The sequence below is a fragment of the Mus pahari genome, chromosome 19, assembly GCF_900095145.1.
Source record: "Mus pahari chromosome 19, PAHARI_EIJ_v1.1, whole genome shotgun sequence".
Taxonomy (NCBI): Eukaryota; Metazoa; Chordata; class Mammalia; order Rodentia; family Muridae; genus Mus; species Mus pahari.
This window is the reverse complement of record NC_034608.1, coordinates 14738075-14752972: the sequence shown is the minus strand read 5'-3', so window position 1 is coordinate 14752972 and position 14898 is coordinate 14738075. Positions and strand designations below refer to the sequence as shown.

The following is a 14898-nucleotide window of genomic DNA, read 5'->3' as shown; positions in this document are numbered from 1 at the left end:
CTCTGTATAGCCCTGGCTGTCCTGGAACTCACTCTGTAGACCAGGCTGGCCTCGAACTCAGAAATCCGCCTGCCTCTGCCTCCCGAGTGCTGGGATTATAGGAGTGCGCCACCACATCCGGCATCCTTTTGTTGTTTTGAACCTTGAACATACTTCCCCCTGTCCTCAGACTCCCGGGGCTGGCAGTACAGACACGCACGGCAAAGGCCAGATGTTTGCTTGGTTTTGAAATACAGACTAGATGCTCAGAGCGGGCAGCCTGCTCTCAATGTCACAGAGCCCATCAGCGGTGATTCAGGATCCAAATCCAAGGATGCCTGCACTGTGCTAAGTATGCCAATTTGTGTTTCCTGCACTGTGCTCAGGATGCCAATTTGTGTTTCCTGCACTGTCTGTGGCCTGCACTAGGGCTGCTCCGACCGACAGAGCCATGGGGATGACGCTGTGCACATCCAGGCCCCGCCCGTAATGGCCCACAGCACCCACTTCCTGCTGAATGGAAGCCTGGTGGAGAGGGGTACAGGGAGAGGCCAAGGGAGCTAGTGGTACCAATGATCCACGGTGGCACCTGCCACCTGTCACTCAGCTCCTGTACCCCAACAGAGGAGGTTCCCAGAGAGCCCAGCCAGCCACAGACTAAAGAAACAAAGGTGTCAGGCTGGAGAGATGGCTCAGTGGTTAAGAGCACCGACTACTCTTACAAAGGTCCTGAATTCAATTCCCAGCAACCATATGGTGGCTCACAGACATCTACAATGTGATCTGATGCCCTCTTTTGGTATGTCTGAAGAGAGCGACAGTGTACTCACATAAAATAAATAAATACATAAATAAATGTTAAAAAAAAAAAAAAAGGAAAAAGGAACAAAGGGGTCACCACTGTCAGGTGTGGTGGTAGATACCTGTAATCTTATTGTTGTGGAGGCTGAGGCAGGAGGTTCACATGCATTTGATTGAGACCTGCCTGATCTCAGTGTGTAAGTCTGTCTCAAACATTCTCCCCCCATCCCCCCCAAAAAAGAACCCCCCCAGAGCTGGAGTTGGCTCTGAGGTTAAGAGCATTTCCTCCTCTTGCAGAGGACCTGAGCTTGGTTCCCAGCACCCTGTCACTCCCAACCATCTGTACCCCAGCTCCAAGGGCTCTGGCTCTCTCTTCTGGTCTCCTAGGGTACCTGCACACATGTGGCACACACACATACACATAAGTAAAATATAACTTTTTTTTTTTTATTTAAAAAAGAAAGAAAAGGAGTCAGTGGGTTGCAAGCGTGAGACACCATACCTAGCCTTCGAGTGCTTTTTTTCCTAGAACTCCAGCAGGAGTGTAGTCCCCAGAAAGCTCTGCTAGTGGTTACAGACTTAGACAGTGAAGACTGAAAAGCAGAGCCTCCAGGCCTACGATCACTAGGATGAGAGTCAAGGGCAGAATCCCAGACCCCGATGGCGTTATAAACAGAGGAACCTCAGACACAGTGATGTCCCAGAACTCTACCAGCAAGAAGGCCTCAAAAGAGCTGAGCAGATGCAAATGATACCCAGACTCTGAGCTAACTAAACCTCTTTTCTTTTTACACTTCGTCTGCCTCAGGTATTTGGTTACAGTGATGAAAATATAACTAGTACAAAAGTGGGCATCTTTGAAGGGCCAGTCTTGCTTATTGCATGTGGCAAACTAGGAAAATGAGCAGCACTAGAAAGGGATAAACACAAGTGAGCCCGGTCTTCCTGCCCAGTCACCCTCAGCTCACTTGGAAGCATGTGTGACACACTTTGTAATGGAGGCTGAGGGAGAAGAGCACTTTGAACCTGCAGTGCGTGTCTAAAACCCCAGCACTCAAAAAGCCTCCGAAGCAAGAGGAAGGCCACAGGTTCCCGGCCAGCACCCAGAACTGTACAACGCTTTAACTTCAGAAGCCAAAAAAGAACAGACAAGACGTTTGCCTTCACTGCACAGTGGTCAAGGAACTGGACCGAGTGTAGGGCTGTCTCTTCCTCCCAGGGCTGGGGTCGCCTGGGACAGGCAGGGACCGCAGGGCAGGCTCCTGCTTCACGGCTACTGACGTGCTGGGGACTTCTTCCCTGTACTCTCTCAGTTATAGCAGCCACAATGGCCTTCCCGGCTGTGTGGACAAGAGGTAGGCAGCCGGGCACCTTTAATCTCAGCACTGAGGAGAGGCAGAGTTAGGGAGCTCAAGTTCAAGGCTAGCCTGGTCCACATAGTGCCAGGCAGGGCTACAGAGTGAGGCTCTGTCTTAGAACAAAATGAAGCACAGATCAGCAGTGGCAGAGAGGCCTGACCTGCAGAGACAACTCACTGCTGAACTCACTGAGCCACAGCCACAGGCTCCCAGCACTGTGAGGAAAGGAAGGACCCTAGCTAGGTGGGGCTCGCCAAGCTCAGAACATCTCCAACAACACACAGTCCTCTCTGCCCGTTTGCCGTGTATTCTTTCCCACCTGACTCCTGCCGGCTCCAAGCAAGTCTCCAGACCAGCCACCACTGATAGGGAAGGAGGGTTGACTTGCTAACCATGACTCAAGACACCATTTCAAGACCATGTCCACACATGCACATCGCCACAAAATCTGGTGTATCCCAAACCTATCCTTCCCCACATAGATGTGGACACAATATACTTTGTGGGATCCCTGCCAAAGACACACAACTCAGATCCAATTGGGGAAAGTTCCAGACTGCAGAACTAAGTCAATGTCATGAATGGCAAGGGTGGGTAGAGATAATTAGAGAGCAGGGGCACCAGACCTCAAGTGGCCCAGGCTGGCCTCAAACTCCTGATCTGCTCCTGCTCTTGTCTCCACCTTCCAAGTTTTGGCATGGTAGGCATTTGTCACCATGCCTGGCCCCGCCCCCATCTCTATACCAGAAAGCTCCCCGCCCCACCTCCACCTCTATACCAGAAAGCTCCCCGCCCTGCCCACACCTCTATACCAGAAAGCTCCCCGCCCTGCCCACACCTCTATACTAGAAAGCTCCCTGCCCGCCACTGTGATACATCCTAAGCTACTTATTTCTCTCTTTCCACTCTTTTGAGACAAGATGGTCTGCTTGTGGTGCAGGCTACTCCCCAGGCTGGTCTTGAACTTTCAATTCCCCTGCCTCGGCCTCCGGAGTGGCTGGCATTATAGGCTTAGCTAGCAAACTCTTTTTAGTGCCAAGTCATACTGCAGATTAAAGGATACCGAGCTGAACTGTGGAAGCTGTCTCCTTGATGCATCCACCCTCAGCTGGTGATTACCAAAGATCTATTAAAATATAACTCAGGAGGTGCTCACCAGGCCCCACCCTGCCTTAAGGAACTACTGCAGTTAACGGCTGCTGAAGGGAGGGAGACTTATTCTTCCCTGATGGGTCGGTCATGCAATGGTCAGGCTAACCCCTCGCCCATGCACAGCCAACCAACTCAACGGATTTAAAAAATAATAATGTGCCATCTTGTTCTTTGTTTTTGGAGACAAGGTTTGTCTGTGTAGCCCTGGCTGTCCTGGAACATTCTCTGTAGACCAGGCTGGCCTCAAACTCAGAGATCTGCCTGCCTCCGTTTCCTGAGTGCTGGGATTAAAGGCACCTGCGCCACCACTACCTAGCCATAAGAAGCTATCTTTAATTTCAGAATCCCAGAGGCAGGGAGGTCTCTATGAGTTCAGCACAGTCCACACAGCCAGTTCTAGACTAGCCAGGGCAACCCTGTGAGACCCTGTCTCAAGGAAGGAAAGAGTCATGAAATAAAGAGTGCTGGTTGGAAAGGGGAGGGATCACTGGGAGTGGGCAAGGAAGGTTAACAGAGGAACACAAAACAGTGACATTGTTGAAGCCATACAGTAAGATGTATAGATTTACATGCCTGTATACCTGCATGTGGTAGTGAGAGACAGGGATCAAAAGTTTGAGGTCGTCCTCTAGCACATGGCAAGTTTGAAGCCCACTGGACTACATGAGAGCCAGTCACAAAAAATTAGTAAATTATACCTTGAGGCTGAGCTGTGATTCAGTGGTAAAGTTCTTACCCAGTGCACACAAGACCCTGTGTTCCATCTTCAAGGCCACACACACATACACACACACACACTCACCATACACACTCACTCATATGCACACTCACACATCCAAATGCACATGCACACTCAGGCATAGGATCAGATCCTATACCCCTTAAGGATCAGAACCTTCTAATGAGCGCTGCCCCTCAGGTTACAGTGGTCAGGCCCCATCCTCACGTGAGCGTCCTCCCCACTGCCCTTGGTCTCCTCCCGCACGTGTGCCAGAGGCAGGGAGACCCTGGCAGAGCCTTGCTTACAGAGCTCCTTTCACTCCTTTCTTTTCTTCCACAGCAGCTGTTGCTACCTAACAGGCTCTTATTTTTTGTTTTTGAAACTGAGGCTTATGTTACAGCCCAGGCTGGCTCGAACTCGCTGTGTAGTCCAGGCTGGCCTCAAACTCGAGGCACTCCTCCTGCCTCCTCATCCCAAGTGCTGGAACACGTCCCATGCCTGGCTATACTTCCTATTTTATATATTAGGCCCTGATGCTGGTTGTGGCCTATCTTCGCCAACAGGAATCCCTGAGACCTGGATTTCTTTACATCTTCATCCTCCTCACAGTAAGACAGCACGTCAGGCCGCATAAATGCACAGAGGGCATCCATACAGTGGGAGAGCAAGGCTACTGTAACCACTAAGGACCAGGTGCCCTACAGGCTGGGAAGATACAGCCTGGACCACAGTAGGCAGGTACTAACTGCTCCTGTCTCACAACAGCCTTTGTACAGAACTGGAAACAGAGGCTCAAGGAGTTATGTTCACCTGCCCAAAGTCATCATTTAAGGGATGGGGTAAAGTCGTTCCCTAAACCACAAAGCTAAGACTAGTCCCAGGACTTGGAAGAGAATCAGGAAGCTGAACAGGCCCAGGGGTCCAAAGTCCACAGCTAGGCTCTGGCACAAGCCTCTGCCATGATGAACTGACTGTTAATGGAGTGTGATCTTGGAGACTGACCAAATTCCTGCCTGCGATGACTTACTTTTTTCTTCTATAAATTTAAGCTGTCATCCCTGGTCTGTGTCTTGCAGATCTTCGAACTCACTTTATAAGTAAAGATAGCTCCTAACTTGCACTGACTCTCCCGCCTCTGCCTTCCAAGTGCTGAGACTGACAAACATATGGGACCAGTTTTTTTGTTTGTTTGTTTTGTTCTGTAGCCAGGGTTTCTCTGTGTAACAGCCCTGGCTGTCCTGTAACTCACTCTGTGGACCAGGCTAGCCTTGAACTTATAGATCTGAGATCCACCTGCCTCTGCTTCCCAAGTGCTGGGATTAAAGGCGTTACCACCACTGCAGGCTGGTTTTTTGGTTTTGAGACAAGGTCTCATGTAGCCCAGACTGAACTCAATCAGGTATCTTATGGTATCTGACCTCCTGTTCCTATTGTCTCAATCTCCCAAACACTGGGATGTGAGTCTATACCATCACGCCTTGCTTCAAAATCCAAAACTTTTCCACTGCAAGACCTTTGGCCCAGGCAGAAGTGCCACCAAAACCCAAAAGGACCAAGAATCTCATTAAAAACACATGTGGAGGAGAAAGTTAAGGGTCCCCTTAATGCCCATGTTGCACCCTTGGAGCCACCAATGTCCCTCAGTGGTCTGGTGAGATTCTCCTCCAACCTTCAGGTCTCAGTTGGAATATTCCCTCTCCCGGGAAGTGCTCTTTGTACTCCATGCCAGGTCAGGTATCTAGTGGGCTCTGCCATCCCATCTAGATTGTCACTGTTCGGGCCTTGGTTCGACAGACTGGTACTGGCGTAGACCCTGTTGTTTCATAAGCAGGGTCAGCTCAAAACAAACACTCATCATAACATACATAAGCTACATGGGGCGCTGGATAAACATGAACGGTAGTTCTCGGCAAATGACAAAGATTTCCCCCTCGTCTCTGCTTCACAGAGATATATCAGTCTTTTCTAGGAGCACATATCTGATGCGTTTGCGAAGCAAGTGAGGTCTCTGCTCAGGAGACTCTGGCTCACCCGGCTGCTCTAAACTCGAGACTGCCTACAGTTCCTGACAGTTCTGAGATAACGCGGACATATGAGGACACCGTATCTCCCCAGTGCCCGGCCAAAAGCCAGCACGGTGCGGCTACCGAACGAATAGGATCGGGATGAGTTAACTCATAAATAAACGGAAGGACGTCCATTCTGGGTTCATCCTTTTGCCAGGTCGCAAGATTCCATCACCATCACGACCCCCAAACACAGTGCAAAACTAACGCACAAGCTCTGTGCTCTAAACCCAGGGTGACACGCAAATCACCCAGAGGGCGGGAGGGAAACTGAGGGACAAGCTGGCGTTTCTGTAGTAAAGGGTCTCTCTTAAGGATGGCTCCGATCGCCAAGGGGGCTTCTTCTCGGTCCCGCCCCTAACTTCTGACAATAAGCTCCACCCTAATGGTTCTGACACCTCATCCTATTGGCTGCTGTAGACGTCAACCGCCAGAAGCCCTCTTTTCTATTGGCTTGCATTCCAAACTCGCGCGGGGACGCCCCTGACTGCTCGCCCTTCTTCCCTACTGGGCGAGTGACACGCCCCTCTAGCAGACGCCATCCTCATTGGCTATAGCGTTTTGCCGGTGCGCGCCGGGATTGGTCAGGTACAGATGCCGTTCCCCTGAACGAGAAAGATCGGGAATGGAAGGGCTAGAGGCCTTGGGGTGAGACTCACGCTGGGCTGGCGGCAGGCAGATGTAGGTCTTGAAGAACTCGCTGCGGCGGGCGGCATCCTTGATGCGGTTGGCCAGCGGCTTGCTAACCTGCCGGATGCCCAAGTAGAACAGCTTCGCCATGGGGAACGCGCCCACCACCATCTCGGCGGCCGCCCTGGGGCACGCGCAACCTTGCTGACTGGGCGGGGCGCCGCCGACCTCGCCGTTCCTCCCCCGCCCGCCGGTGGGCCGTGCGTGCTTGCGTAAGGAGGGACTTGCCTACGTGCCTACGTACGAGCGTGCGTTTGCACGCTCGCGGCGGGGGTGGTGGGGGCGGGTGTCTGTCTGGCGGGGGGGGGATCGTGACGTCAGCGCGTCGACGCCTCGACGTCCGGACGTGGGGTATGCAAAGGTACGGCGGAAGTGAGGCGTCAGAGGGCGGTGCCGTTAAACGGCCGCTCGCTCGCAGGAGCGTGGCCGGAGCCCGAGCCCTCGTCCCGACGTGCTGACGTCACCGCGTCGTGCGTGATGTCACGTACTGAGTCGGCTTCCCTGCCCATAGGAGGCGCCTGGTGAGTCCCAATTAAGTCTAAAAGAGTCCGGGAAGCGTCTTCCCCGTGGTTAGCGCCCTCGGCGGGGAGGCGAGCGAGTCAGCATCGCGTAGTCACACAGACTCTCTGAAGTTGGAGGAGTGACTCAGCCCTTCAGGAAATCGGTTCCTGCTTTTTTTTTTTTTTTTTTTTTTTGGTTTTTCGAGACAGGGTTTCTCTGTGTGGCCCTGGCTGTCCTGGAACTCACTCTGTAGACCTGGCTGGCCTCGAACTCAGAAATCCGCCTGCCTCTGCTGGGATTAAAGGCGTGCGCCACTCCCTAATTGTTTTTAAAAGCCGGTCTCCCGTAACCCAGCCTGGCTCCGAACTCAGGGTGGGTGTAGCCTCCGCTGTCCTTGGAACTCCTGATCCGCCGGGTGTCTGTGCCGCAGCGCGGTGCTGGGGTCACAGCCCTGCGCTCCACGACCCAGCATGGATGTCAGCCTCCCTGTGAGCAAAATGTCACACATAACAGTACCCGTCTTGTGTTTTCTGTCCTGTGAAGCTGGTGTCCCTGAACCCCGAGGCATTTCCCATGTGAGGGACAGGGGCTCCACCACTGAGCAGGACACCAGTTCCTCACTTGGGGGGTGACTCAATCGCTGAGCCATGCTCCAAACCCCTCCCTGAGTGGCTCTGCTAGTCAGCTTTGTGTGTCAGTCCTGAATCTAAAACACAGGAAGTAACTACATGTAGAGCATGTCCCGCAGAGGCCCAGATGTGCACTACAGCTAATCAATCCTTTTCCCAAGTAACTGACCGAAAGACTGAGGTCCATAAGAACGGGGTGACACAGGGCGTCTCAGCCATCACATTGCCTAATACCACTGGTTCTCAAGCGGCCCCACTTCCTCCTTTGGAGGGTAAGGGTCCCCAGGGAGCTGGCTCAGGAAGGAACTTTAAGGACATGTCCCAGACTGTCCTCCCTTTACCCAGCAGGGAGCAAAATCATATAAACAAAATCAAGGCTCAGTTGAGAGAAATTCCTGGATGGTGGCGTGAGGATGGGTAGTTGGGGACAAGAAGGGACAGGAAGGCAAAGGAGCAGAGGGGTCATGGCTAGCAAGAGGAAACACTGGTGACACATAGCCAGGGGACCCTGGACTTTCCCATCAATGCCTTTGGTCAACTCCTCACACCAGGGGACCTGTGCATCATTTATGTTGGTGGCAGCTGGGCCTGGTGTCACACAACTGTCATCGAAGCACTCAGGAAGCTGAAGCAGGAGGATGGAATGTTCTAGGTCAGCCTGGACTACATAATGAATTCAAGGTCAGGCTGAGCAACTTAGTGAGTCCTGACTCTAAATAAAATGTACAAAAATAAAAGAAGATGTCCGTCAAAGGAGCTGGGGCGTAGCTGTGTTTGGTAAAAGCTCTTGCCTAGCTTTTGCAAGACCCCGGGTTCGATGTCCACTACTGGGAAGAAATCAGGGAGAGCGTGTGTGACCCTGACATCTAAATTATGAAAAATGTCCAGAATCTTTTTTTTTAAAGATTTATTTGTTTGTTTGTTTATGTGAATACACTGTCACTGTCTTCAGACACACCAGAAAAAGTCAACAGATCCCATTATAGATGGTTGTGAGCCACCATGTGGTTACTGGGAATTGAACTCAGGACCTCTGGAAGAGCAGCCAGTGTTCTGAAGGGCTGAGCCATCTCTCCAGCCCCAAATGTCCAGAGTCTTGAAAACCACTCTCGCAGGAGTCCTTTTGAAGGTCTGTGTCTGGTGAGGTCCATGACCTCTTTGGACAGCACCTTTCCCTTTACTTTTATTTTTAGTTATGTGCATCTGTGTGTACCTGTGTGTGGGGTATGTGCACGTGAGTACTGCCCACAGAGGACAGAAGAGGACGCTGGAGCCCCTAGAGCTGGAGTCACAGGTGTTTGTGAGCCACCTGATGTAGTGCTGGGAACAGAACTCAGGTCCTCTAGGAGAGCAATCCGTCTCTTAACCATGGAGCCATGTCTCCAGAGCCACCACTTCCCACTCTGCAGACGTCCCAACTGCGGCTCAAGCTTCCATAGGACGCAGGGAGAGATGGCACTTCTTGAGTCACAGTCCAGGGTCATCTTCTAACCCTGGTGGCCAAAGGACCTCCTATAGAGTCTAGGATCCCTGGGAAGGCTTTAGGAAGCATCTAAACTCGTATGTATATCTTCCTTCCTGACTGTCCTTAGTTCTCAGAACAGCTTCCAGCACACAGTAGGTGTTCAATACATTTTGCTTGTCTTGCTTTGTTGCAAAGACAGAATCTTGCTATACAACCCAGTTTAGCCTCAAACGTATGGTCCTCTTGCACTGGTCTTGAGGGTTCTGGGGTACAGGCCTGCACCGCCATGCAGAGATGCCTCCAGCTCAGTCTCCTTCCCAAGTCAGTGCTCTCTGAAGCCCCTCCACTCCCTTTCCCTTAGCCACACACCTGCTTCTTTACTAAGTGCTTTTGTATCCCCCATTCCTCCCTTCATGCCTTCTCTTCAGTTCTCTGAGAGGGGTTCCATGGGACTTCTCGGATGAGAGAGAGAGACACGTGTGTGTGTAAGAGAGAGAGAGATCTTACTGCCTCAGTGGCCTGGAATGAGTGTGGGGTGTGTGTGTGTGTGTGTGTGTGTGTGTGTGAGAGAGAGAGAGAGAGAGAGAGAGAGATTGAGATTTCTCAGCAGCCTGTTTCTACAACATAGAGACATCTGCCATTTCTTGACTCCCAGGGGTGGAGCAAGCTAGTCAGAGCTAGGCACTTCCTTTCCCCCTCCTATTTGGTGAAAGGAACCACCACAGCATCTGGATCACCCATTAAGATACAAAGAGGAAGGGATATCATTAGCTACGTCAGGCAGCCCTGGCCACCCTGGGCGTGGGAATAGACACAGATATGGGAGGAACAGGGAGCCCAGGGAGGCCCCAGCACTGTGAGACCTTCCACCCTTTGCCCTGCAGCCTCTTCAGTGACTATCCTGGACCAGGCCTGTATGAACTACAAAGAGTTCCGAACCAGCCTTGGCAACTAACCAAGGCTAAGAGGGAATGGAGGGATGGGTATGTGGGCAGGCCCCAGAATCAGCTTCTAGTACAAAAACAAATGAGGAGCAATGGATGGACCAGAAGATGGCTGAGCAGGTCAAGGTCCCCATGCCTGGGGACCTGAGTGGCTCCCTGGACTCCTCATGGTGAATGGAGAGATGTGACTCCCTAAGTTGTCCTCTGACTGCCACAGCAGTGTTGTGGCAGAACACCCATCCCACAGTAAGTAAATAAATATAATTTTAAAAGGAGTTGTCCCTGGGTGTGGTGCCCCTCAATCCCAGCACCAAGTAGGGAGGCAGAGACTGATGGATCGCTGCATTTCAGGCCAGCCTGGTCTATACAGTGAGTTCTAGGAGAGCCTGGACTACACAGAAAACCCTGTCTCAGAAAAACAAAAACACTAAATTTAAATGGAATAGGGGAGTTGTCTTGCTATGTTTACTTTTATTGTTAGTCCTACCTCCCTGATAGCAGGAGCTGGTCTTCACAGACCAATATAATCTCTGAGGCAAGATGTGACTGAACAGGGCATGAACGGATGCTCTTGGCCTGGGCCTCCTTTTTAAACCAGCCCTGCTTTTGATTCCTTCAAGCAGGCTGCCCAGATTGACTCTTGCCTGCTTTTGACAGTCCCTGTCCTCCTTCACCATCTGAGACTGAGAGAATGCTGTTTGTGTAGACTCTCAGAATACCTCTGCTTGACATAGCAGTTAACATCTGTAAGCCTAGCACTTGGGAAGCTGAGGAAGGAAGATGTAACCTCAAAGCCAGACTGTGCTAAATAGCTACACTCTTTCCAAAATACAAACAAGAAAGAATTACCAGCATGCTAGGTATTACCAGGGGCTAGGCAGGGGCTCTCCCACTGAGCCATGCCCCAAGCCCCTCACTGGGAATTTTAGATAAAAACTGCTAGATTATATCCCCAGGCTTTGTTGTATTTAATATTTTGAGACAGGGTTTCACTTTGTGGTCCAAGTGGGTCTTGAACTTCCAGATCTTTCCTCAGCCTCCCAAGTAGCTGGAATCACAAGCTCGTAGCATCTGATGCGACTCCTCTGTCTTTATCTGTTAGAAACCAAACCGTTGACTTAATTATCCCCTCATCCCAAATCCTCCATGGCTGACTCCCCATCTGGGAGCCCATGATGACAAACTCCTGGCTCTGTCATTCCCCTTCAGGCCCTGCTGGGATAAAGTGAATCATTGGGGATAATATGGAAGAAGATGACAGACTCAAAAACCTCATTTTTTTTCTTGTATTATGAATATTCACATGGACATATTTACATACATTTGCATACAACCGGAAGGGTGCAGGATGACAGTTGGGCATGGGGCTCACTGTGCCGGGGGCAGCAGCACCTTCAGTGGCACCTGGTCCCCCTGGGCAGTTGGAGGCACTGCCCAGACAGCCCCGGACGACTTGCCGGTGGTGCTCCTCTTGGAGGTCAAGGGTGTCTCCAGGGTGAGGGAAGCATTGGCCATCTCCTGGGGCTTGTTGCTGGCCAGGAAGCGGAGGAGGTTGTGCAGGGCCTTGGCCACGTCACTGCGGGCACCCTCGTTGACCAGGCAGTAGAGGATGGGGTCAGCCACGCAATTGAGGCTGGTGAAAGCCAGGGAGCTGTGGTAGGCAGAAAAGACTCGCTCCTCGAAGCCACAGTCCCAGGGCCGGCCCAGGTAGACGGCGCTGCGAGACAGCAGGAGAGCATGGTAAGGTGCAAAGCACACCAGCACAATGGCGATGAGGCTCAGGGCCAGACGTTTAATCTTGACTTTCTCCTGGCGCTCGGTGGACACACTGCTCTGCACAGCCCTCAGGATGCCACGGTAGCACAGCAACATGAGTGCCCAGGGGAAGAGGAAGCCCACAAAGACACGGTACAGATTCATCCAGGCCACCCAACGCTCCATGGGGAACTTCTCAAAGCAGAAGGTGTGGTTGTAGCGATCACGAAAGAGCTCATCATGAAAGAGTGGTGCAGAATTGGCACCCAGCTCCGTGGCCCAGACCACGGAGCTCACAGCCACTGCTGTCTTGACCCGGCGCAGGCGTGCAAAGCGCAGCGGATGGGCCACAGCCAGGTAGCGATCCACGGAGATGCAGCACAGGAAGGCGATGCTGATGTAGATGTTGCTGTAGAAGATGAAGCCAAAGAGCTTGCAGGAGCCGGGGCCGTGGATCCAGTTGTCGTGATGAAGGAAGTAGTCGACCCACAGCGGCAGTGTGCAGATGTACAGCAAGTCTGCAATGCTCAAGTTCATCAGGTAGACGCCCAGCTCATTGCGCTGGCGCACCTGGCGGTAAGCTGCCCACAGGGCCAGGCAGTTGGTGGGCAGCCCCACCCCGATGACGAAGATGTAGAGGGATGGTGGGAAGAGGTGGTCCACTCGAGAGTCCACATGGCAGCCCTCCCCTGTGCCCGTGCTGTTGTCCATCCTGGGCGATGGGGCTTCCCAGGCGCTTCCCCTGGCCCGCTGGGGCTACAGGGCCACGGGGGGCGGGAGGCCATCAGGCCCCCTGAGCCCCCTCTTTGGAGGCTCAGGGGAACATCACAGGAGACAGATCACGAGGACTGAGGTCTGGGTTTGCTTTGTGGAAGGCTAAGCAAAGGGAGAACTTGAGAGGAAGAGTGTCAAGGGATGATGGAGGTAGGATAAGAGGTGGAACTAATGTCAATGGGGTGTCTGTACACACAACCAGAGCGCAAAGATGGGGGACCAGAAAAAAAAAATAGGTGAAGGCGGTGTTTATGGAGATGAAGACGCCAGAGGTGTCATGCTTATTGAAGTCTTAGGAAGTCTACATGGACATGGTGGAGTACCAATGGGGTGGAATGTTCTAGAAGACTAAGGAAAGACATGGGAGCATGGAGAGAAGTCACAGAGTTGGCAAGATGCAATTTAAGAGTGCTGGCATCTGCTAGGACACCAGCTGGAAAGAGAACTATGTATCGTCACCAAAGCAGGAAGAAAAATGAGGTCCTCTGGGGATAGACAAAGAGGAAGGACGTGTAAAGTCTGGTGACTGTGGGAAGGGATGCTAGGAAACAGGAAGGTGAGTAAGTGGCGGAGCACAGGAGGATTGTGGGTAGGAGGGGGACTCCGAAGGGGGTTCCAGGAGACTCAGAGTTGATCCTGGTGGAGACTGAGGAGTGGAGATGAAATTGTCCCACTCACGACTGCATTGAGAGCTGAGATCGCTAGGCCTGAGGGGAGAGAAGACATTAGAGAAACTGGCATGGGTGTCCATACTGGCCTTCCCAGTACCTTCCCGTTATTACTGTGGAAGACAGAAGGAACACCCCAACAAAGCCTGCTTGAGTATCACCCCAAGAAAGAGATGTCTAAGAGCATGGGGTTGAGGGTGCCAAGCAATAGAAGGGCTTTCCAAATACAAGTTAAAGACCCCAATGGGGGCTGGAGAGAGGGCTCAGCAGTTAAGAACACTGACTGACTGCTCTTCTGAAGGTCCTGAGTTCAAATCCCAGCAATCACATGGTGACTCATAACCATCTATACAGCTATAGTGTACTGATATACATAAAATAAATAAATCTTAAAAAAAAAAAAAAACAGGTTGGCACGTGTCTTTGAACCCAGAAGGTGGAGGCTAGAGAATTAGAAGTTCAAAGTCATCCTCCAGTGCACATTGAGTTTGAAGCTGTGAAAACCTGTTTCTAAGTAAGCAATGGATAGTAAGGAGTGTGGAGATGGCTTAATAGGGAAAGGGGCTTGCAGCCAAGCTTTACAACCTGAGTTTGATTCCAGGAGCTCACACCATGGAAGAAAAGAACCAATTCTATAGGTTGTCCTCTGACTCCTGCATGTATAACATAGCAAGCAGAAGCGCTTGCATGTGCGCTCGTGCACACGCACACACACACACACACACCACTCATACATTCATATACAGAAAGACAGAAACAGCAGATACAGAGAGCTGACAAACTGAAGCAGTAGACCACTCAGATCTGTCCAAGGTCCTGATGCCCAAGGTGGTAAATCTCTGCCCTCAGCCCCCTTTCCCAACCAGCCCTTCATTTCCCAGAGCCCCAGGGCCATAAAAGGGCCTTGGGGTTGACAGTGGGACAGAGCAGGAGCTGTTAGACTCTGAAAAGGTCATGGTCAAGGAGCCTGGAGTTCGTGCCAGCAGGGGGAGAAGCCCTCACAGGCTTCCCTCTCCTTTCCCACTGTCCAGTGAGGACCCAGAACCTTTATTCTGGGAAGATCTACAAGTTTAAAGCAGAGAACACACCCCAAAAGAGAGAGGAGGGCTGGAAAGATGGCTCAGCGGTTAAGAGGACTGACTGCTCTTCCAGAGGACCTGAGTTCAATTCCCAGCAACCACATGGTGGCTCACAACCATCTGTAATGGGACCTGATGCCCTCTTCTAGTGTGTCTGAAGTCAGCTACAGTGTACTCATACATAAAATACATCTTAAAAAAAAAGGTAGAAGCCGGGCGGTGGTGGCACACGCCTTTAATCCCAGCACTTGGGAGGCAGAGGCAGGCGGATTTCTGAGTTCGAGGCCAGCCTGGTCTACAGAGTGAGTTCCAGGAC

The 14898-nt window shown here is 51.8% G+C and overlaps 2 protein-coding genes across 3 annotated transcripts in view; both read right to left on the bottom strand.

Annotated features, from left to right (window-relative positions):
• The window catches only part of Opa3 (outer mitochondrial membrane lipid metabolism regulator OPA3), a 20386-nt gene extending 13412 nt beyond the window's left edge, over positions 1-6974 (bottom strand). The window contains exon 1 of the mRNA XM_021219337.2: positions 6737-6974. Coding sequence (XP_021074996.1) covers positions 6737-6878 — 142 coding nt within the window. The 5' untranslated portion in view covers positions 6879-6974. The remainder of the gene's footprint in view (positions 1-6736) is intronic.
• A 4629-nt stretch (positions 6975-11603) lies between these two features.
• The window catches only part of Gpr4 (G protein-coupled receptor 4), a 10941-nt gene continuing 7646 nt past the window's right edge, over positions 11604-14898 (bottom strand). For both annotated transcript variants that reach the window (XM_021219651.1, XM_029532314.1), the window contains exon 2: positions 11604-13542. In XM_021219651.1, coding sequence (XP_021075310.1) covers positions 11675-12772 — 1098 coding nt within the window. In that variant the 5' untranslated portion in view covers positions 12773-13542 and the 3' untranslated portion in view covers positions 11604-11674. The remainder of the gene's footprint in view (positions 13543-14898) is intronic.